This window comes from Siniperca chuatsi, linkage group LG19 (assembly GCF_020085105.1).
Source record: "Siniperca chuatsi isolate FFG_IHB_CAS linkage group LG19, ASM2008510v1, whole genome shotgun sequence".
Classification (NCBI taxonomy): Eukaryota; Metazoa; Chordata; class Actinopteri; order Centrarchiformes; family Sinipercidae; genus Siniperca; species Siniperca chuatsi.
In genome coordinates, this window is record NC_058060.1 from 4,654,735 (window position 1) to 4,679,707 (window position 24,973).

General features: G+C 41.9%; 1 protein-coding gene across 4 annotated transcripts in view; it reads right to left on the reverse strand.

Moving 5' to 3' along the window:
* arhgef4 (Rho guanine nucleotide exchange factor (GEF) 4) overlaps window positions 1-24,973 on the reverse strand; it is a 132,903-nt gene that overhangs the window by 24,193 nt on the left and 83,737 nt on the right. For 3 of the 4 annotated variants that reach the window (XM_044177374.1, XM_044177373.1, XM_044177376.1), the window contains one exon: window positions 19,153-19,304. In XM_044177374.1, coding sequence (XP_044033309.1) covers window positions 19,153-19,304 — 152 coding nt within the window. Of the gene's footprint in view, window positions 1-2,352; window positions 2,492-19,152; window positions 19,305-24,973 lie in introns of those variants that run through there. The other variant, XM_044177377.1, reaches the window with a different exon arrangement.

Consider the following 24,973-nt stretch of genomic DNA (forward strand, 5'->3'; position numbering starts at 1 on the left):
ATTGGAAATAATTAATGACTGAAAGCAGTATTTCTGTCAGGAAAGAGAAACTCAGCAACAGAGTGATGAGCATGACATGGCTCATTATACTGAATTTATTAAGACAACAGGTAAACATGGAGGAAGTGTTGAGTTGCATCAACAGCAAATGAACACAGGAGCAGATCAGAAAACAGGGAGGCTTCTTACTAAAAAATTATCAAATATAAATTGGGAGTAAAGGTCTGTCTCTAATGCAAGCCTGTTTCAAATAAGCTGCAGTTGAGGTAAATAAAGGCCCGCCCACAAATAATATCTCAGCATGTGAATTTGGAACAGACCTGGTTCACTGATATTGATAAAATGATGTTCAACTTCTGCTAATAAATCATAATCAATTTGTCAAATCAGTGTTCCTGTTACGAACAGAGTTCTGTTTTAAATATGTGATGATGTTTGATGATGCAGATTATGTCATTTGTGCTCCAAAATCACACATTTACTGTATGTTTTTAAAAAAGTGCCTATTTTGACAGACTATAATATGTTTATTTTTTAATTATTTTTGCGATATATAAAAATTCATTTATATATGTTGATGCATTTCTGCTCTGATAAGGTGCAAGAGAATAGTAGTATATCAGAAGATATACTGGTTATCTGAAATTGTATTTCTTCACAGTAGTATCAATTTAGATAATCCCATGTATCTCTTTTAACGACCAAGCAGAAAATAGAAGTATACATGAGAAGGCTGGTGTAGATCTATTCATTAAAAGTCAAAGATCTCATTTATTTCCACATGGAGGTTATTGTGACAGTAAACTGTCTTGCTATTAGCACTAGTCTCTCACATCAAATACTGTATCCTGAGATATCAGCTCTGTTTACCTGGACAAACTCATATACTGCAAATGCTATACTGTATTATACATTTAGCAATTTAGCAACAGCAGCTAATGTTAAAGTTTAAGTGCACTCCACTTTAAACACTAATTTCTACTAGTGTTTACAAAAAGACTAGTCTTTTTAGTCTGACTAGGTACTGATTACATCACTAACGGTTGATATTTTATTATATTATACTTATTACATTAATATTCTATTATAATATACAACACCAAATAAATGCTAAAATGGGCAGGTCAGATCAGCACACAAATTAACCCTGTCTATTCAGTTCTGTTGAAACTGCCAAGTTGTATGGCAGTTGTATGTTCAGAACACAATCAGCCATGGTTATCTAAGAGCTGAGGAGCTGTAACACCGTAGAGTGTGTTACATCACCTGATCTGTTTAACTACTGTTGCATTTAAAGGGTTGGTTCATCCAAAGAAAAAAAAATCATATTTTTTTCAAACTACTTCATACCAAAGAAATACTCCATATGGGGGAAAAAAGTGTGTTCTGTGGATCATCCACATTAACATTGGGACACTGTTTCTGGAAGATATGTTGCTGTTTTATTTTAAAGGTTAAGGTTGGCAATATTCTATATTTTTGTCAGAGTCAACAAATCCCATGTGCAGAACCTAACCAACAATGAATGTATCCTATTAAGTATTTTGTGTGTGTCCAACGCCTGATATATCTTATTCCTCTGTGCCATTGAGCTCCTTTGTTGTCCAAAAACTATTAAAAACACACCAATGAGCCACACTGTTGCACACTGTTGGGTGACATGTTCCTTCATTACCATGAACACACACACTGTGGTTTATTTTGAATCAATCCTGCATACACCTTCATGCTGCCCGAAATACACACTCTGACACCACATGTGTATTAACCCACCTTTGAAAATAGTCCCCAACAAAATACACAATTACCTCCTGTTTGAGTGACATTTGTTCAAAACTACAGTGGCCAGCTCTTTAAGGAAAAAAATGAACCTATATATTTCTGAGGCATTTTTAAAGATGTATGTCTTCAGTAGGAACCACTGAGCTTAGAGCCACAGACAGGGTAGGGAAGTCAGAAAGTAATGAGAGAAAGACTTACACATTGGAGGTTTGGATATTTTTATGGAATTTGTTGTCAATTAATAAACATAGAATAACATAAGCCTTATCCTTCAAGCACCACAAACTGAATTCCATCACCTCTGTTGTATTGCGGTGGAGTCTGAAATCACAGAAACAGATATCTTAAAACCAGGACAAATCAAACCTAAACTATCTGCATTGATAGGCATTACTAGAGGTATGAGAAAAAATGTTTTTCTACAATTTGGATGAACCCACCCTTTACAGGCTCCAATGCTCATATACAACAAATTCCTAATTCCTCTTGTTTACATGTTTCTGGTGATACAAATGTTCACACATCATCCATTCTCACACTAAATGATCTTCCCTCTCCTCCTGGTTGTACCTGTGTTCTGCTGCTGCCATCTTGGACACCCATCAATCCCAGCAGCCCCTTTCATCAACAGGGCAGTCCTCCTGTGCTCCTTGGTCTCGCTGTGTTCCAGTTTATCTTGTCTTTTCCTCATCTAGAAGCATGTGTTCGTGTGTGTGTGTGTGTGTGTGTGTGTGTGTGTGTGTGTGTGTGTGTGTGTGTGTGGGAGAGTGGTGGTCTGTGTGTGCTCTCTACTGGAAGGCCAGCAGGAACATGAGCACCACGTTGATGATGATGAGCAGCATCATGATGATGAACACCACCACCTTCTGGGTCTCTGGAGGGAGGTTGCAGCGCAGCATGGCACTGAAGAATCCCATCCTCTGCCTGCTCCACCTACCCGAGCCACTGCCGCGAGCCATCAGTCCCCTAGCCTCCTCCTCCTCCTCCTCCTCAGCACCGCTTCCCCTCCCCCGTCGCCTTTCCCTCAGTGCTGAGCCTCCACACCACACCGCGTCACCTCGTCGTCCTCCTCTACTATCTACGTCGCTGTCCTCTAGTGCTGCTCTCCTCCTCCGCTCAGCTCCGGTGGCCGCCTCCTCTGCTTCTCCTGCCACTTTGCTGATGCCCAGCGTTGCCCCGGCCTACCAGTGCAGGCTGGGTACCTATCTGTGTCAGCGTGTATGTGAATCTGCGCGCTGTGAAGCTATTGTGTGTTACGTGCTGAGCAACCCCCGTCCTCCTTTACTCCCTTTTTCCTCTTTGAGGAACAGGTACCTCCCCTCTCTTTATTCTTTCTATCTTCCACCAGTTCAGTCTTTCTTTTCCTTTTGGTTCCTCTTCTCTCTCTCTCGGTCAGGGTGTCAGGATGAAAGACATGGGACGGGATGCTGCATCGCTCCGGTTCATGCTCATGCCTCCTCGTCTTTTCCTTCCTTTTCTTTTGATCCCTCTGTCCTCTTGTTTTCCAGCTTGTTCTTCTCTCACTCCAGCCTACATACGCTCAGTCGTTTCTACCTCTCAAACCAACCTGCCATTTGTTCTCCCTCTGGCTTGTTTTTTATGTCTTTTATCCCTCTGCCTCTGCCCACCTTTTCTCTCCGTTAAGAGGTCCTGCTAAAATGGTGCTCGGTGCTCTGCCTGGAGCTGTGCTGCCTCAGCCATCCATCTAACCACCAGAATCACCCTCTTTTCTTTTTTTCCCCTTCCTTCCTTTCCTTTTTTTGTGTGCCCACCCTTGAATAGCTAGCAGCCAATCAGGATGCAGAGTGTGTCACAGTATCCTGGATACCACAATAGTTGAGGCAGGGCCATGACAACCCCTGGGAGCGTGGGGAGGGGTTAGTGTGGGGTGTTGGGATGATAGGGGCAGAGGGAGGGGTACGGTGGAGGCCATTTAGAATAATGGACAGATCTCAAGGGAAATAGTGTGAGTGTGTGTCTGTGTGCACACATGTGCAAAGGTTTATGGCTGAGTGCTATTCGCTGCATTCACATACTTTTACACTGATCTAGCAAATAACAGATTGATTGACAGTAGTCACAAAAGAAGTCTATATATATACATATACACACAGTATGATTCTATATTATAGATGACTTAAAAACTTAAAATCAAATTTAGTTTTATTGATAGAGTCTGGTGTTAGTCTATATTTTTCAGCAAATCCCATGAAAAGACCAAAACCAACAATCCGTCTCTCAATACTTTCTGACTTTCCCCCCGAGGAGTTTCTGATTCTGATTCTTCCCTACCCTGTCTGCGGCTCTCATCTCCAAGCCCATTGGTTCCTACTGAAGATGAAATCTTTAAAAACGATGCACAAATATATAGTTTTTAAAAAAAGGCTCATTAATTTCCTAAAACCGCTGGCCACTGTAGTTTTTATCAAATGTTACTCAAACAGGAAGAAATAATGCATTTTTGGGGAATATTTTCAGCAGCTGATAAATACACATTTGGTGCTCTAAAGAGTATTTCTAGTATTACACCATATTCTGTGACCATCATAAAGTGTGACCACAGAAGGCGCTGTTGCATGGATGTTACTTTGCATTAGTGGTTGTTGTTATTAACCTTATTCAGTCTTCAAAACGAATGAAAGAAAGGAAACAATTTCTGATGACCTGTATCAGAAATTGTGACTTTCATTCTAATGTGCTTTGGCTGACCCCTGATAGATTGTTTTGGTGTTATTCAGTCTTTAAAGAAGGTCAGAGAAATGCCAAGTACCTGATTACTGGGTGCAGCACATTATTTCAAGGTACAGGTCAACAGAAGCCCCCAGCAGAAGACTGTTTCAATGTACATATGGGCATGTGAGTTTTGTTTTAAGATAGACTTGAAAAAATGTGAACCTATCTTTTAATAGTTTTTGGACAACAAAAGGAGCTCTATGGCACAGAGGAATAATAGGGTTAGGGCCACTATGTAGCCTGGGAGGCAAAACCTAGGTAATAATTGAAGGCAACCTAGAAAAACTTATCAACACTTTTATCAGCTCTCTCCCTCTGTTCTATCCATCTTGTATTATGATGGCTGGACAGTCAGAGGGCATTGTTTAGAGAGATTTTAGCGAGGAAATCAAAGTAAAACTGTGAAAAGGGGGTGAGAAAAATAGTGGAAATTACACCCTTGCACGTGTACTTCAGTGCCTGCAGCAATTCATTCATGATGAGACACAAATTAATGAATATATAGTATTGATTGTTGTTACACATGTATATTTATTACATCTAATGTTTGCTTAAAGGACCAGTGTGTAACATTTAGGAGGATCTATTGGCAGAAATGGAATATAATATTCATTAGTATGTTTTCATTAATGTATAATCACCTGAAAATAAGAATTGTTGTTTTTTCATTACTTTAGAATAAGCCATTTATATCTACAGAAGGAGCAGGTCTCCTTCCACGGAGGATGCCATGTTGCACTGCTATGTTTATACAGTAGCCCAGAACGGACAAACCAAAAACTGGCTCTAGATAGGGCCTTTGGCGTTTTTCGCAAGTTTCGCAGCCAGCAGTATTCAAATGGTTGCAAACTGCAATTTCACCACTAGATGCCACTAAATCCTAAACACTACTCCTTTAATTCCCCTCTATCACCTCACCCTCAGAATAAAGCTATTATAGAGGATTAGCAGTAACATTTCCAATGATTATTCTACCTGTGTTTGAGCTAATGAGCTTGTAGAAACTGACATGGGGAAGTCAGTGAGCCGTTGTTTTCCCTCGTTCCACCTCTCCACAGAGGGTGGGTAACTGCTCTGGAAGCGCAGAGAAGCATGTAGGACTGCAACTCTGCCTCCTGGTCTGAACTCTGGGTTGTCACGGTTTTGGTCGACTAATAAACTCGGCCAGGTTTCTGGATATGAGAGCTGCTCCATCCAAAGTGGGATGAATGCCGTATCTCCTAAACAGACCAGGTCTTCCCCAAAATGTCCGCCAATTATCTACAAAGCCGACATCGTTTGCTGGACACCACCTCGACAGCCAGCGGCGGAATGAAGACATGCGGCTAAATATCATCACTGGTCAGGTTTGGCAGGGGCCCAGAGAAAACTACACAGAGTCCGACATTGTCTTTGCATATGTACACACCGACTCAACGTTAACTTTAGCGACCTCCGATTGGCGTAATCGGGAGTCGTTACCGCCAACGTGAATAACAATTTTACTGTATTTACGTTTATCCTTAGCCAGCAGTTTTAAATAGGATTCAACGTCTCCCGCTCTGGCCCCAGGAATACATTTGACTATGGTCGCTGGTGTCACTAACTTTACGTTTCTCAAAATAGAGCTGCCAATAATCAGAGTTGGTTTCTCGATACCCAATGCAGATGATACCCAATTATATCTATCGATCAAGCCAGATGAAACCAATCAGATAGCAAAACATGACGCATGCCTTAAGGACATAAAAACCTGGATGACCTGCAATTTTCTGATGTTAAACTCACAACCCAAGCAACTCCAAAACACATTACCTAAAGATATAGTTACTCTAGATTGCATTGCCCTGGCCTCCAGCACCACCGTAAGGAATCTCTGAGTTATGATCAGAATTTATCCTTTAACTCCTACATAAAACAAACTTCAAGGGCTGCCTTTTTCACAAACATAACGTTGCAAAAATCAGGCACATCCTGTCTCAAAATGATGCAGAAAAACTAGTCCATGCATTTGTTACTTCTAGGCAGGATTATTGCAATTCCTAATTATCAGGCTGCCCCAATAAGTCCCTTAAGACTCTCCAGTATATGCACTGGTTCCCTGTAAAATCCAGAATATAATTTAAAATCATTCTCCTGGGCTTCCGGTGACGTCACGGAGATGGTAAACGCTTGAAAGTTAAGCTCCGTCGGATAGTAGCAAAAATCCCGATTTATATAATCAATTCAGGTATAATCAGAGTTTGCAGAAATGAGTACGATAACAAGACACAAGAATGCTTCTAAAAATGACAATTCGAGAGAAAGAGACGAGAAAAAATGATCACCTACCCCTACCAGACATGCTAAAGCTAGCCCGCGTGCTCCCGAACTTTCTGAAGTGATGGAAGAACTGAAATCTCTAAGAAAAGAAAATCAAGAAGGGCATAAACAAACGAAAATATCACTGACGAAATTAGAGACCTGGGTCGAGGACTTAAAAGGCCAAATAAATAGTTTGGAGAGCAGAATCGGGGAGACGGAGGAACGGATAAATGTTGCTGAGGAAACTCAAATGCGGCACGAAAGAGCGCTCCGATATCTCATAGATGTGAAGACCTGCAAAACAGACTTCGTCGGAATAATCTGCGAATATATCAAGTTCCCGAGGGCTGCGAAGGGGAAAACACAGCGGAATTTGTTATGGAGCTGCTAGCCTCAGTTCTACAGCTACCTCCGGACATGGATATAAAGATTGAAAGAGCACACAGGGCCCTTGCAGCCAAACCAAAAAACTCTACCGCACCTCCAAGATCGATAATTGTGAGATTCCTGGACTATGCGGTTAAGGATGCAATCTTAAGACAAGCCTGGTCACAAAAAGAAGTCGTTTACAACACAAAACGGATCTACTTTGACAATGACTATTCGCCTGGGCTGCAGAGGAAAAGAGCACAGGTGCGAGATGTAATGAAACAGCTCAAGATGAAGAATGTGAGAGCGCAGTGCATCTACCCGGCACAGATAAGGATCTACCTGGAGACGGGAATAAAAACTTTCCCTACCCTGATGGATGCTGCACTACCGCTGCGGGACCTAGGAATCAAAGTTCGAGTGGATGAACGGGACCGACAAGTAAGAGAAATATCGAGGGCTAGATGGTCAGTGCAAGGTCAAGGTGGACGTGTATTGAGCACAGCGTTGTCCGACGCGGATCTTCAAGCATTTTTGCAGAAGGAATGAACAGTTTAAAAAGGTGTAAGCAGTACATTTAAACTAGATATTTTTGCTTCAGAATGTGAGTAAACTCTGGTTAAATTATAGAAGAGAGTGGCACTTTGTTGAGATTCGTATGTTTAAGTAACTTTCCCCCCTCTCTTCTTCATTCCCGGGATAATAAGTGATTTGTTTCTAATTTGACGGATACTTGCTGGTATTTTGAATTTTGAGTGGAAATCACTCCTGGAGGCGGCCCTGTTTTAAAAACAGAATGGCCGCATGCACTCGGTGCATTTTTGGTACCCCAGGGAGTCAGCGTCACAATTCCCTGCCCCTGTTACATCAGGATTTGGCCTGTGAGATGATGACTTGGCCAAATGGATGTGTGGGAGTCTTGTTCATGTATATAGTTCATGTTTTAGTTTCTGTATATCTTAAATATCTGCCCTTGACAGCTGTTTTATTTTATTATTTTCTAATTTTTTTTATTTATTTTTTTATACCACTGGAACATGATGGTTACTAACATATACAACATCAAACAATGGACAATTTAATCTGTGTCAGTTATAATGTAAAAGGTCTGAGCAGCCCAATTAAAAGAAAGAAAATATTTAGTCAGCTTAAAAAAATGCAATGCTCCATTGCATTGCTTCAAGAGACCCACCTGTCTGATGGGGAACATTTAAAGCTGAGAAGGGAATGGGTGGACCAAGTTGTCAGTGCCTCATACAACAAGGGGAAGAGGAGAGGTGTTGCAGTCATGTTTGCCAAGTCAGTCTTTTTTAATGTGGAGCAAGTATACAAGGATAAAGAGGGGAGATATATCATGGTAGTTGGTACAATTTCAGGCAAAAAAATTACGATTCTTAATCTTTATGCACCTAACGAAGACTATCCACAATTTTTTAAGAATGTTTTCTCTCTGTTGGCACAGAAGGGCGAAGGAATGTATCTAATTGGTGGGGACTTTAACTGTGTATTAGATAGACATGTGGATAGGTTACCAGCAGATAGGGGACCACAGTCAAAAAAAGTAAAAGCTCTATTAGGAATAATGAGAGAATTAGGTTTAACAGATATCTGGCGTCACTTGCATCCGAAAGACTTCAGTTAGATCAAGGTAAACAGTTTAAATACTGGAGATTAAATGTATCAATGATAAACGACTGTAAAGCCAAGGAAGAAATAAGACAACAATTGATTGAATACTTTGATATTAATGACAATGGACTGGTTACTCCATCTATTTTGTGGGAGGGAGCCAAAGCAGTGATGAGAGGTAAAATAATAGAAATAACATCCAGGAATAAAAAACAGATTAGCCAAACAAAACGAGATAGAGGATGTAATCAGAAAACTAGAATTTGAACATAAACAAACAGGTAAAATCGAAACTCTAGAATGTTTAAAACAGGAAAGAAAGAAATTGGATGATCTGCTCACATATAAAGCAGAAGGGGCACTCAGATTTGTGAGTAGAAAACATTATGAGATGAGTAATAAAGCAAGCAGGCTCCTAGCCTTCCAATTACGTAAGGCTCAAGCAAGCAGGGTAGTTCCAAAAATTAAACACCCAGATACGTTAATAATGCTAACACAACCAAACGATATAGTTAATGCATTTGAAGATTATTATAAAAAATTATATGAAGGCCAGAAATTAATAAATAAGGAAGAAAAAGTTAAAAGCTTTCTGCGATCAATTGAATTAAATAAATTAACAGAAGAAGAAGCAAAGGAAATGATATCCCCTATCACAGAGGAGGAAATAAGAGAGATTATTGCAAAATTAAAAAATAACAAATCACCTGGCGTGGATGGATTCCCCGGGGAATTTTATAAGACATTTGTAAATGAATTGGCTCCTAACTTAAGTAAGGTGTTTAACCATGTATTACAAAATGAAGACCCCCCGCACTCATGGTCTGATGCTATTATTACCGTAATTCATAAAACTGGAAAAGACCCTACACAATGTATGTCTTACAGACCAATAAGTTTGCTTTGTCAGGATATGAAAATTTTAACTTCAATACTTGCAAACAGAATTCAAAAACATATTAAAAAATTGGTTAAACCAGATCAGACTGGATTTATTAATGGACGTTATGGCATAAATAATATAAGAAAAGCTTTAAATATACAACAAATTGGAAAAGACAGTAAAACACCCTCAATGCTTCTCAGCCTAGATGCTGAGAAAGCATTTGATAGGGTGGATTGGGTGTTTCTGGAGCAGACTCTTAATTATATGGGATTTCATGATAATTTTGTTAAATGGGTAAAGACTTTTTACAAAAATCCCAAGTCAAGAGTTCGAGTTAACGGTCATTGCTCAGAGTTTTTTAATTTAGGCAGGGGAACTCGCCAGGGAGATGCGATGTCCCCAGTCTTATTTGCTCTTAGCATTGAGCCACTAGCGGAGTTAATAAGGAGCAACCCCAGAATACATGGGATAATAGATAAAGGAGGAAAAGATCACAAAATATCGCTATACGCAGATGATGTACTACTATTCATTGAAAACCCCCTCTCATCAATCCCAGCCCTTCTAGAGAGCCTTAGAGACTATGGCTCAGTTTCCGGATATAAGGTAGATTCTGAGAAATCTGAGGCAATGATGATATCAGGACATTGGCCCACACAGTTAGATAATGAGGTATCTTTTAGATGGTCTAGTCAGGGCTTCAGATACTTGTGTGTCATCCTTACACCTATGGCATCACGTTTATACCTAGCTAATTACACACGGCTTTTTGAGATGATAAAAAAGGACTTGGCAGGATGGGAAATACTACCTCTCTCCATGTTCGGTAGGATAGAAACAGTGAAAATGAACATATTACCGAGACTTCTGTTCTTATTTCAATCCCTACCAGTTTGGGTCCCGCTCTCAGCATTTAACAAACTAGAAAAAATGATTTGGGCTATGACTGCTTGGCTTGGTATTGATAAAGAAGCAGAATGGGTTAATATTGAACAGAATTCACTTCCTGGAGTTTCTCTGACAGTTCTGCCATTCATGGACTTGCAGGCACAGAAAAAAGTGAAAATAACAAATGTATGGATACAGCATACTGTTAAAATCTGGTCCACCATACAAAAGAAGTTTAGAGGAATAATAGCCCTATCACGTGCAATACCCATTAAAGGTAACCCAGATTTTCTTCCTTCTATATGGGATGATGTTTTTAATAGATGGGAAGAGAATGGTTTAAAGATAGTTAATCAATTTTTTGATGGGGAGACCATAAGATCCTTTTCTCAATTATGCGATAGGTTTTCGCTGAAATCTAATGACTTTAGATATTTACAACTACAACATTATATCACAAATTATAAACATTGGGACATAATCAAAAGAACTCCAATAAATGTTGAAAAATATTTTATCAATATTATTGAACATGGTCTACCTACTAAAAATCATATAGCACATATTTATAGGAAGTTAATGCAGGACCAATCTGATGACATGTTTCATATCAAAAGAAACTGGGAATTAGAGTTAAATACTGTAATAGAGGATGAGATGTGGATAAATATATGTGCTGGCTGTCATAAGGGTACAAGTAGTCAAATGTGGAAGGAATTTGATTGGAAAATGAAAATGAGATTCTTCAGAGCCCCACTGGTGGTTGCCAAATTTGACAGTACATCGCCGTTATCGCAGTGCTGGAGAGAATGTGGAATGGTGGGGGACTATGTGCATATATTCTGGGAATGTCCCAAAGTACTATTGTATTGGCAGGGGATTAAAAGGGAAATTACTAAAATTTTGGGAAGAGATATACCAATGCTCCCAGTTTTCTGTTTGCTTGATGGTTTCCCCTCAGATCAGTTTAATAAATCCCACTTATTTGTATTGCATATATTATTAATGGTAGCTAGGAAGATAATCACTGTGAATTGGATGAAGGTGCGTGAACCTACTGTGACAGAGTGGACACAAAGACTGAAACAAGTATATATATTTGAGAAAATGACTGCAGACTTGCAGGTAAAATCTGACTCTTTTTGACAGAAGTGGGCACTTATTGAAACATATTTGCTCGAAGGAAATAGTTTTAACATATACTAATACATCAATGTTTAAACCATGCAGGTAATCTACCGATATGTGGTGCATTTACCGAACTGCTGTCAGGAATCTTTTCCCCTTTTTTTTTTTTTTTTTTTTTTTTTTTTTTTTTCTTCTTCCCCAATGTTTATTTATTCTTTGTGTTTCATGTATTCATATTGTATGTAAAAGTTATGTAACTGTTTTGTTTTTAAAAAAGTTCAATAAATACACAGTTAAAAAAAAAATAATAAAATCATTCTCCTCACCTACAAAGCTCTTAATGGTCAGGCACCTTCATATCTTAAAGAGCTCATAGTACCTTATTACCCCACTAGAACACTGCGCTCCCAGAATGCAGGGTTACTTGTGGTTCTTAGAGTCTCCAAAAGTAGAATGGGAGCCAGAGCCTTTACCTATCAAGCTCCTCTCCTGTTGAACCAGGTCCCAGTTTGGGTTTGGGAGGCAGACACCATCTCTACATTTAAGAGTAGGCTTAAGAGTGATAAAGCTTATAGTTAAGGCTGGCTCAGGTGAGCCCTGAACCATCCCTTAATTATGCTGCTATAGGCCTAGACTGCCGGGAGACTTCCCATGATGCACTGAGCTCCTCTCCCTCTACATCTGTATGCACTCTTATCCCATTAATGCATGTTACTAACTCGACATCTTCTCTCTCCCGTAGTTTTGGGCTTTCTGGTCTCTCTTTCTGTCGCTTTCAGCAGGTACAGCAGGTAAAATAAGTATTGAACATGTCACCATTTTTCTCAGTAAATATATTTCTAAGGGTGCTATTGAAATGAAATGTTCACCAGATGTTGGTAACAACTTATGAAATCCACACATGCAAAGAAAGCAAACCATATTCATGACATCATCACCAAGTTGTCACAGAAGAAACATCTCATGATGGGTAAAAGAGAAGAGCTCTCGCAAGACCTTTGCAACCTTATTGTTGCAAAACATGCTGATGGCACTGGTTACAGAAGGATTTCAAAACTTCTGAATGTTCTAGTGAGCAATGTTGGGGCCATAACCCGGAAGTGGAAAGAACATCATTTCACCATAAACCGGCCACGACCAGGTGCTCCTCACAAGATTTCTGACAGAGGAGTGAATAAATTATCAGAAGAGTTGTTCAAGAGCCAAGGACCACTTGTGGACAGCTTCAGAAGGACCTGGAATTAGCAGGTACAATTGTTTCAAAGAAAACGATAAGTAATGCACTCAACCACCATGGCCTGTATGCACGCTCACCATGCAAGACTCCATTACTGAAGAAAAAGCATGTTGAAGCTCGTTTAAAGTTTGCTGCACAACATTTCGACAAGCCTGTGACATACTGGGAGAATACAGATGAGACCAAAATTGAACTCTTTGGATGCCATAATACACACCATGTTTGGAGGAGAAATGGCACTGCACATCACCCCCAAAACACCACACCAACAGTGAAGTTTATATTATATAATTGAAGGAAGGATGAATGGAAAAATGTACAGAGACATACTTGATAAAAATCTGCTGCCATCTACCAGGATGATGAAGATGAAATGAGGGTGGACATTTCAGCAAGACAATGATCCAAAACACACAGCTAAGGAGAGGAAGAGGCCCACAGAACCTTCAAGATTGGAAGACTATTTGTGTGGAAGAATGGGCCAAAATCACACTTCAGCAATGCATGCAACTCGTTTCTCCATATAGGAGGCGTCTTGAAGCAGTCATTACCAACAAAGCCTTTTGTACGAAGTATTAAATGAATTTCAGTAAGCGAGTTCAACACTTTTTCCCTGTGTCATTTAACATTATTATACATAATTTATGGACATCTATGGTTATATTTTTTGCATGTGTGGATTGCATGGGTTGTTACCAACATCTGGTGAACATTTCATGTCAATAGCACCTTTTAGAAATATATTTACTAAAAAAAATGGTGACATGTTCAATACTTATTTTATCTGCTGTATTTCTGCTTATGGAGCTGCAGAGTCTGCAGGCCACCTACTCCCCCCATGTTCCTGCTCGACAACCACTACTACAATTATTATTATTACTCTAATTATCATTATTATTCCCCACCTCCCCTCACCGGCACACCTGTCATCAATCACTCATCAGTCTCCACTGCATATCAACCAGGCTCTCCCACACTACCAGCGCCAGATCATCTCTGTACTCATGTACGACACCACGTAATGGCTCCTACCTCGAATCCAGCTAAGTAATCAGTTCGATTTCGCTGTCTTGACTGTCATTAATTTGACGCTGTCTTTGCCCATCTTAGTTACTCTCCGCCAGTGATCTCAGCCACAGTCTGTCCTTGGACCTCTGCCAAATTGGTCTCTGCACCTAGCGCCACGCTACACGAGCTAGCTGCCTCACCTGACCTGCCGAACTCACCCCAGGAGCCTGCCGCCTATCGGATCCACAGCCTGGACGGCTCAGCCCAGACCCACCACACCTGCCAGACCAGAACCTGTCGTGTTCAGTCTCCCTCCAGCACGTCGCCTCTCCTTCCTTGACCCGGGCCGGTCGAGTCCCCGGAAGCAACAGTGAAACATGACGGTGAACTACGTCGGACTTCTGCACAGATATCAAGTTCACATATAAATAAATCTGTTGCTTTTCTACCCAGCTCTGCTCTGTCGTGTGTTCTGCATTTTGGGTTCAGTAATCATTAGTACGACAGAACGATCTGGCCAACATGGACCCAGCAGACACCAACCCGGCGGTAGTCCCGTTACATCAGGCATTAACCAGATCCTACGGGCCCTCTCCGACAGCAACCAGGCCATGGTCACCCAGATCACGCAGCTAACCCACCAGCTATCTAGACTCACCACTCAGCTCACTACTACGGCGCCATCCGCGCCGGCCACCTCAGCTATCCCTGCTAGCCCGCTGGCGACACCACCACCTCCCTGGGAATCCTACGCCTCTGACCCGGATTCCTTCACCGGCGATGTCACCAGATGTCGAGGTTTCCTGCTACCCTGACCATGTTCCCTGGTCTTCTGTCAGCACCTCGTTACCTTTTCGTCTGCTCAGTCAAAGGTAAATTACATTGTGGGAATGTTAAGGGGAAAAGCATTAGCCTGGGCAGAAGCCACACATGCTAGCCAACCCCTCTCATCATTCTCCACAGAGGAGTTTTGGGAACGCAGGGAGACGGCTATTGCGGATCAGACAGGGTGATCGCAGTGTGGCGGATTATTCGGTCGAATTTCACATCCTGGCAGCAGATTTGGGGTGGAACGAGGAAGCACTAATCAGTGCGTTTGTGAAAGGGCTGGGTGAAACCATGAAGGATGAGCTGGCAGCCCGGGAGGAACCCAAGGGCCTGGACATGTTAGTCTCATTATGCATTCGGATGGACAATCGCATAAACGAGTGGCACCAGGAATGCTCCACCCGTCCTCTCCTCCGTCCCTCACGCCACCCAACTTCCGGCGCACCCCGGCCAGTCTGGCCAGAGCTCCAGATCCGCAGACCCCACCCACGGCTGTGGAGGAACCCATGCAACTAGGCCGTACTCATCTGTCGCCAGCCAAGCATCTCCGGAGACGCGCAGCGGGGGAGTGTCTGTACTGCGGTAACAAGTGCCACTTCCTGGCTACGTGTCCCTCAAGACCAAAAGATTAGGCTCACCAGTAGCAGTGGGGGTTCTGGTGAGCCCCGAACACCCCCGTAATCAGATTCCGTCACGACTACAGATCCTGGCCACCCTCAATAGCCGACGGACGTCACTCCCCTTGCTAGCGCTCATCGACTCCGGAGCAGAGGGTAACTTCCTGGACACCAAGTTGGCTCGACAGGCTGGTTTCCTCACAGAGACTCTGGAGGCTCCACGCAACGCGGAGGCGCTGGATGGCATGTTCCTAGCTCAAATTACACACTGTACCGTCCCTGTTTCCTTAGTGCTTTCCGGAAACCACCGTGAAGAGATCCAGTTCCAGCTCATCTCGTCCCCCAACACACCCCTGGTTCTGGGCTTCCCCTGGCTCCATCGCCACAATCCACACTTCAACTAGGTCAAGGGAAGGATCATGGGATGGAGCCCATTTTGCCTCTCCACCTGCCTGCAATCCGCTCGGTCACCTCCAGAGATCAGTACTCCACTGCTCAGGAGCCGCCGGATCTATCTCTAATTCCAGAGGAATACCATGACCTTAGCGAGGTGTTCAGGACCAAGTCTTGTCTTTACCGCCGCATCGCCCTTATGATTGCGCCATAGACCTCCTCCCGGGAGCCCCTCTTCCGTCTTCCCGGTTGAACAACTTATCTCGACCCGAGAGAGGCCATGGAGAACTACATCCATGACTCGTTGCACACAGGGCTCATCCGTGCGTCTTCCTCGCCAGTGGGGGCGGGCTTCTTCTTTGTGACCAAAAAGGACAAGACACTACGGCCGTGTATCGACTACAGAGGGCTAAACCAAATCACCATTAAAAATAAATACCCCTTGCCCCTGATAAGCTCCGATTTTTACGAAGCTCGACCTCCGGAACTCCTATCACCTATCATGTCGATTATCATGTCCGTCAAGTCCTTCAGAGGCTCCTGGAAAACAGGCTGAAAAATGTGAGTTTCATGTCAGTTCTGTGAGCTTTCTCGGTTACATTCTGGAGAGGGGACAGATGAGGACAGATCTAGCCAAGACTCAAGCAGTAGTGGACTGGCCTACACCCACCACTCGTAAGCAACTGCAGCAGTTCCTGGGATTTGCCAACTTTTATCGGAGGTTCATCCGTGATTACAATCGGGTGGCAGCTCCCCTCACGAAACTCACCTCCACCAAGATCCCCTTCACCTGGAGTCCCGAAGCCGACGCTGCCTTAGCCCGACTCAAGACCCTCTTTACCTCGGTCCTCGTTCAACCCGATCCCTCACGTCAATTCGTGGTGGAGGTGGATGCCTCGGACGCGGGTGTCGGAGCTGTACTCTCTCAGCGCTACTCCACCGATCAGAGACTCCACTCGTGCACCTTCTTCTCCTCTCCCCAGCTGAACGAAACTATGACGTCAGAAACCGAGAACTCCTGGCAGTCAAGTTAGCCTTAGAAGAATGGCGGCACTGGTTGGAGGGATCTGAACTCCCATTCATCGTGTGGACTGAATTATAATAAGAATTTGGAATACATCCAAACGGCCAAGAGACTGAACTTCCGCCAAGCACGTTAGGCCCTGTTCTTTGGCCGTTTCAAGTTCACGCTCACTTACCGTCCCGGGTCCAAAAACATCAAACCAGACGCACTATCCCGTCTGCAGCATCATTACCTGGCCAGCAACCCCGGACCCGAGACGGCCCTTCCATCTACCTGCATTGTGGCCACGGTCACCTGGGAGATTGAGGCTGTAGTTAGGGCAACCCAGCGTGACCAGCCAGACCCTGGTAACGGGCCCCCTAATCGCCTGTTTGTCCCTATCTCAGCTCATTCCCAGGTGCTCCAGTGTGTGCACAACTCTCGCTTCGCCTGCCATCCCGGAGTGACCCGCACCCTCTCCTTGCTTAAAAGACATTTTTGGTGGACCACCATGGAGGCGGACACCCGAGCCTTCGTGGCCGCTTGTTGCATCTGCGCTCGGGGTAAGACCTCTCACCAACCACCAGCCGTCCGTGGTCCCATGCACTAGACTTTGTCACTGGGTTGCCACCTTCACAAGGTAACACCACCATTCTTACCATTACAGACCGTTTCTCCAAGGAAGTGCAATTCATTGCATTAACCAAACTCCCCTTGACTCAAGAGACTGCTGAACTTCTGGTGCAACACGTATTCCGCCTCCATGGCATACCATTGGACATAGTCTCCGACCGAGGCCCCCACTTCATCTCTCAAGTCTGGAAGACTCTCCTCCGGTTTTCATCCGCAAACCAACGGCCAAACTGAGAGAGCCAACCAGGACCTCGAGGCAGCTCTACGTTGTGTGGCAGCCACCAACCCATCATCCTGGAGCTCCCACCTTGCCTGGGTTGAGTATGCACACAACTCATTAACTAATTCTGCTTCTGGTCTCTCTCCGTTCAAGGCATCTTTAGGGTACCAGCCCCCCCGTTCCCATCCCAGGAGAGCGAGCTGGCAGTTCCCTCGGTCCAACACCACATCCGACGTTGCCATAAGGTATGGAGGGAGATTCGAGCAGCACTGTGCTGATCTGGAGACAGGAACCGTCAAATTGCGGATCGACATAGGAACCCTGCACCTGCGTACAAACCAGGTCAGAAAGTTTGGTTGTCCTCCAAAAACATCCCCTTACGAACAGAATCCAGAAAATTGCCCCCCCATCATCATCATTGAACGCATCATTAATCCCTCTGCAGTAAAACTCAGACTGCCCCGTGCTATGAGAGTTCACCCCACTTTCCATGTGTCGCAATTAAAACCAGTCTCTGTTAGCACACTGGACAATCATGAATGAGCTGAAACACAATTAAATGTTCCATAGAGTTAAGGGGAACTGCTGGTGGAATTGGTAAATATTCTCTGTGAGCTCATCACTACAAGCGACTCCTTTCACACTACATCTAGTCATTTTTTCATTGCAAATATTAAAGCATAAAAAGGGTTTGCACACCCAAATCAATTAGATTGTTCCTTTATTGTAATGACTTTTTTTCATTCTTGAGTAGTGTCTGCAAAGATATTCCTTTCAGCCTGAATTCAGACCCAAAAACTATTAAAGAGACAAACACACTTTGTTTCCCCTACAGTTGGGGAGAGGTTTCTAATAATTCAATCACAACAACAAAACAATTTCTTTCATTCCTTGGAGGGACCGACTCCAACAATTCTGACCCCTCTATGTCTGCAGAGCCTCCACATTGTTTTTTTTTTAACACAGTAATTGTTTTGGTGGCTCATGGTTTTCTGTAATTTGTCACAGCAACTCTGCCTGACAACCAGCAGGAGGAAGGAGTCTGGAGAGACTGAAATCAGCCCCAATAACAAAGGATATGGACCCACGATATCATCAGAACCTTTTTAATTAACAATGCCAGAAATTTAAAAGGAAGACGGCTTCTCTGCCATCATCGCTGCTGGAGTATCATTTAGTGGAATGGGCATCTTATCTTAAAATAGCCATTTTCATTTTTATACCTAGCTTAACCATATCAAAGCCTTAACCTAAACATTAACAATTTTAAAGCCACTATTATTAAAATAAATCCTACTATGGGGCCCCCAGTGGTAGAAATAAAAAAGACACCGTGGGAAAAATGACACACACAAATACTTGTGCCATCAGAATAATTTGAAAGATGATCCAATCACATAATAATTTTACATATACCTTTTTAAGTCTTCAACCTAAACTCACTTCTTCTGGGCCAATCACTACTTGGTGAAATCCATCATTTGGTGGTAGAGACAACATCTCTATATTGCCTACCTCATTGATGGCTAGCTGCTCTCCTCCGCCACCTCCTGGGTGTCCAAAACGATGTCCAGAACTGCAAAACTCTTCATACAGCAGATCCTCTTCACTGCCCAGCTCAACCCCAAGCCCTGCGTTCTCTGACACCCCGTCAGGAACAACCACAGCTGAGACAGAGAGGGAAGGGGAGGACAGAAGAGAGACAAAGTCAACAGAGAGTCTGATTAACTGACTTAAAAATAATGTGTTGACTTTTTAATCCAGCCTGAAACTGTGGCTGCTAAACCAGTTGACATTCTTCAACAGAGCAAATAAATAAAGCAATAAATAAATTAGTAAGTAGGGATTCAATGCCATATACATACGTACATATACATACAAGAATTTACTACTAAGTGTACTGTTGAAAAGGAGAAAAGCCTCTGTGAGTTGTGTCCCAGTAACATGGGACATAAACTGTCACACAGTGAAACAACAGACGCAATAATAGGTATTTTCAGTGGGACAGAAGGCACAGACAGGTTTCATGTCAGGATTTACAAAACTCAGACACCACAATAGAAAGATTCTCTGGTTTGACTTAAAAAACACTATGCTGACATGATTAATTAGTTAGAACAATATGATAATAATAATGAACCTTTCTGAATATAGCTGCATGGCCCTGAAGGCAAAAGCTGGTCACAGTCAGAACCAACTGCCATATTTGTCATTGACAGATGATTTGCTGCCAAAAATGAATATCAATTTATCAATTTATCAGCCATGTATTACAACATCACGCAATATTCACACATAGTTCTGCTTTCATCCGTTCTTTATCACTGTAAACTGAATTTTCCTTTGGGATTTGGTCAGGTAGAATTAGAGCTCTGAAGACATCACTATGGGCTCTGAGAACATGTAAGATTAGATAATTACATGAATTTGTAATTATTTTTGACATTTTTATACAGTAAATAATTAACTAATAAATAAAAAAATCAATAGATATATCAGTATTACAATTATTGGTAGCTGTAGCCCTAAATAAAAGGATTTAGAATAGTGGGGATCAGAGGGAGCTTTGATCAAATCAGAGGGGGATGACTATCATTATTATCATTTCTCTATGACCTAAAACAAAAACATCTGGTGGGCCTGATCTATAGCTAGAATAATGAATTTTTGGCCTTCCATAAAATATGCCTTAGCATGCTCAGGAAAAAGTCATTACTGTCACTCTCTGGCTGTTGGGACATTCAGCTGTGAGAAAGACACAGTGACAGCTCAACTGAGCTCTGGGTGGGGGTAGACACCGCAGTGGCTGCATGTTACTGTGCCACCAAATAACCAGAGCACAGAAACCTATAACACAGGCTCTGACATGATCCCATCATCTGCCAACCCCTCTGCAGCTAGACAGGGATTTTAATTCCTGCAGATTCCTGAATAGATCCTCTTAGTTGAAAAAGTTGACAAACGGCTAATTCTATCTGCGGCCAAGTTGGTGATATTAATTATTACTGAAAGAGGCTTTCTGGATTTATAATCTTGTGTGTGTGTGTGCGCATATTTAAACAGCTTTCTGAAATATTGTTTCTATTTAACAGGCATCATCAAAACTCCTTGGAGCGTCGCTACACCTGCAATCTTCCCTACATGTTCTCACAGTCTGAGATGAAACTGCCAGAGAGTGACTACAATGGTAGCCATTGATTTGGGTGACCGGGAGGGGTGGAAGTAAAAAATTACATTTACTCTCATTACTGTAACAAAGACGTTTTTTTGTACTTGTACTTTTTAAAAATACTAGTACTGAAGTACTGTACTTCGCTATATTTCAAGTCGCATCAGTTACAGAGACAAAAGTCACATGAAAAAGTCATGATAAACCTTGTGAGACTGGAGGAAAAGAAAGGAGCCAATTCAGCAGCTGCAGCAGAGAAGAAGCTGTTGGTGTGTCTCCAGACAGCTCCATGTCCAGAGAGATGACGCTCTTGAAAAAGTACATGTTGAATGTGTAAGTTCACTGGCTGAGTTTCAGGGAGGTATGGAGGGTGCGGTTGCACCCAGGCCGGGGCTTGCAGTTAGAAAACAGTACACAAATGCACAACAATGCATTAAATTAAGGATGACTTTATTATGGGTTATGGTTAGCATCATTGTGCCTCGGCACAGTTAAAATAAGGTTGAATCTACCTTAATTAATCACTGATTTAATGCACCAACCAATGAGCAAGCTAAGTGACCCAAATCAAACTCACCCACGATGTTGCGTGACCAACAGGTGCATGCTGGGTCTGGAAAAATGCTAAAATGCTTATGGTGGATCCTCCAGCAGTGACTTCTGCATTCACTGACATACTTTTACCTCCAGTGAGGTGTTTGAGGTCTTTCTGCTGCAGAGCCTCATTCAGCTCTAAGTCTTTGAAAACTTTGAGGAACGCTGTGGGACAGAGAGGCTGAGTGGACTGGTTATATTATGCTTTGAGAATGATCAAGTAAAGAAGTTGAACCTAGAACAGATTGTAGAAGACTTCAGGACAGGTGCACAAGACTCACAGAATGCCATTCAGACAGGTGGGTACAACACTCACTGTCCAGAGAAGAACATCAACAACTACTGTGATGCCTATCCACAAAGAGTTGTGTGTGCACACTAACAGTCACGTGGTGTATAAAAACTGTGCAGTCTCTTCTTTGCTTATATATGTGTGATTGTGGGTGGCAGTCGCTGTGCTTTGGTGGTGTTTTGTTCTACTGTTGATTCTATAAGAAGTGTCACATTTTTTAATTTATGTGGCATATATGCTTGTTGCACTGTGGCAGTGCCCAGTGACTTTTTATTGTCTGCCATTATTGATTAATTGTCTGCGTTTTGTTCTCTTTTCGGGTTAATTCTAGTATGGCCATACAAGGGAAGAAAAGGTTGTTGTATATTTATAATTGATAATCAGTTGTATTCACAGCTGCGGAGGGTCTCTATAGAAATGGAATGTATTGTTGGTTTGGACATCAGGTCTTGGTAGCATGATCTTGTTCCACTAGTGTAGGCCTATACGTTGATATGCAATTTATTTTGTAGCCTAAAGATGTTCTTTAATTTAATAGTAGTATCATATATAATAATAATAATAATTATAATAATAATAATAATAATAATAATAATAATAATAATAACAATAACAATAATAAAACTTTATTTAGAGAGCACAAAGTACAAAGTGCTTCACAACAAGAGAAATAAAATACCACAGTGAATGATGAAATATAAAGAAATAAAATACATAAAATACACAAAAGCAATAAAATAAACAGCCAGTTCAGGTAAAATCAGGATATGCTTTCCGATAAAAATGTGTTTTGAGAAGAGACGTAAACAAAGACACTGACTCAGACAACCTAATTTCTTCAGGCAAGTTGTTCCAGAGCCTCGGGGCCCTGATAGCAAAAGCTCTGTCCCCCTTAGTTTTCATCCTGGACTCAGGAACAGACAGAAGACCCTTGCCCGAAGATCTCAGACTACGTGAAGGTTCATAAGGGATTACAAGGACTAAAATATAGTCTGGAGCCAGGCCATGAAGAAGCTTGAAAGTAATCAATAAGATCTTAAAATCAATCCTAAAACAAACAGGGAGCCAATGTAAAGAGGTTAAAACAGGTGTGATGTGGTCGTACTTCTTGGTGCTGGTAAACAGCCTAGCAGCTGAGTTTTGTACAGTCTGCAGTCGTGTCAAAGTTTTTTGATTAAGACAAGTGAACAGGCTGTTACAATAATCGAGGTGTGAGGAGATAAAAGCATGTACAACAGTTTCTGCATCACTAAGATTTAAAATAGATTGTATTTTTGCAATATTTCTGAGGTGATAAAAACATGATTGGACAAGCTTAGTGATATGTTGCTCAAAACATAAATTGCTATCAAACAGGACACCAAGATTTCGTGCAAAACAGGCTTGATATGTTGTGACAGGTTACCAGCAGTATTTGTTTAGTGATGTGTTGGGGACCAGTAACAAGGATTTCAGTTTTATTTGAGTTGAGCTAAAGAATATTTATCGATATCCAATTTTTTATGTAAGACAGGCAGTCGTGCAGAGAACTCAGCATACTAAGGTCAGTGGGCTTGACAGGGAGGTACAACTGTGTGTCATCCACATAACAATGAAAAGAAATACCATGTCTGTGGATGACATCACCCAGGAGGAGCATATATAAGGAGAACAGTATTGGTCCCAGAATTCAACCTTGAGGCACACCGTACTTGATATGGGAAAAGGATGACATGAAGTTATTAATGCTGATATCAGATTAACTTATTAACTCCACCTTACCAGCAAAGTGCAAAAGAAACTTTTCACAATCAGCATCACAATCAGCAGAGGCACAAGGAGAGGCTGGGTTAACTAACTGATCCACAGTCTTAAATACGAATCTGGGGTTGTGCTGATGGGCAGAAATAAGTGCAGAGAAATGACATACTCTTGCATCTTTCACCATCCTATTATAAAGGCGTAATAACTCTTTCATAGCCACAAAGTGGACCTGGAGACCTGATTTCTTCCATCTACATTCTGCTCTTCTGCATTTCCTTTTACAGCTTTGAATACTGTTATTTAACCATGGCTGTTTTCAGAGGAGCTATGAGATCTAAGGTTGAAGAACACAGGTAGTTAAAATAATCAACCAAATCGTTGGTGTTGGAGGAATTCACATTGGCAGGAGAACTGAACAGTGTACAGAATTTTGAGGCACTATGCTCATTAAGGACGCGTGTGTACTTAGAGCGGGATAAGACAGTACTAGCAGCCTGTAATTCACAGTTAAAAACAATGCATAGGTGATCGGATACAAACATGTCCCTGATTTCCACAGATGGAGTTTTTAGGTCCAAAGTAAAGACTAGGTCTAGGTGTGGCCACGGAAATAAGTTTGGCCAGACACATGTGGTTGTAAGTTAAAAGAGTTAGTGATATTTAAAAAATCAGCAGCAAGGGTATTTGAATCATCAACATGAATATTAAAATCATCACAAAGAACAATTCTATCATAATTTAAAACAAGACTGGATAAATACTCAGGGAGTTCCAACAAGAAGGAGCCAGCTGGTTTAGGGGGGCGATAAATAATAGCAAATATGACTGGGAGGGGGCCACCAAGTTTAAACATGAGCACTTCAAAGGAGAAAATCATTGCAAGCTATGAGATTACACTTTAAATGCTTCCTATAGACAGTAACAAGGCCCCCACCTCGACCACAAACCCTAGGGCAGCTAAAGCAGTCATAATCTGGAGGGTACAATACAGCCAGCTGACTGTGATCACCAGGACGTAACCAGGATTCTGTTAAGAACATAAAATCTAAATCAGCAGAAGAGATAAAATCATTTAAAATAATAATAATAATAATAATCTGTGCTGGTTCAGATTTGAGGTTGAAAGTGGAGGTAGGGTTCTGGCCCGGATCTTTATTAAGTTATTATTATTGCTGTGTCGTCTGTGTCTGTTTCGTATTAAGGATCTATGCGAAATTACCACAGGAATTTTAAAAGTAGCACTAGAGGGATCCAGGCTCCAAACAGTGGGGCGACCGTTCTTTTGCAATGGCCGGTCCGAAACTCTGGAACTCTCTGCCCATTGACTTACGTTCCATCACTGACCTGCCTTTGTTCAAAGCCAAACTTAAAACCCACTTATTTAGAATAGCTTTTAACACTTAGTGGCCCTGTGACAATTCTCTTAATGTTGTAATGTGCTCTGCTGACCTATTTGTACTTTTATTATTATTTGTTATAATCATTATTATTTTTTTTATCTTGTTTTTAATGTTGTACAGCACTTTGGTTCAGTTTCG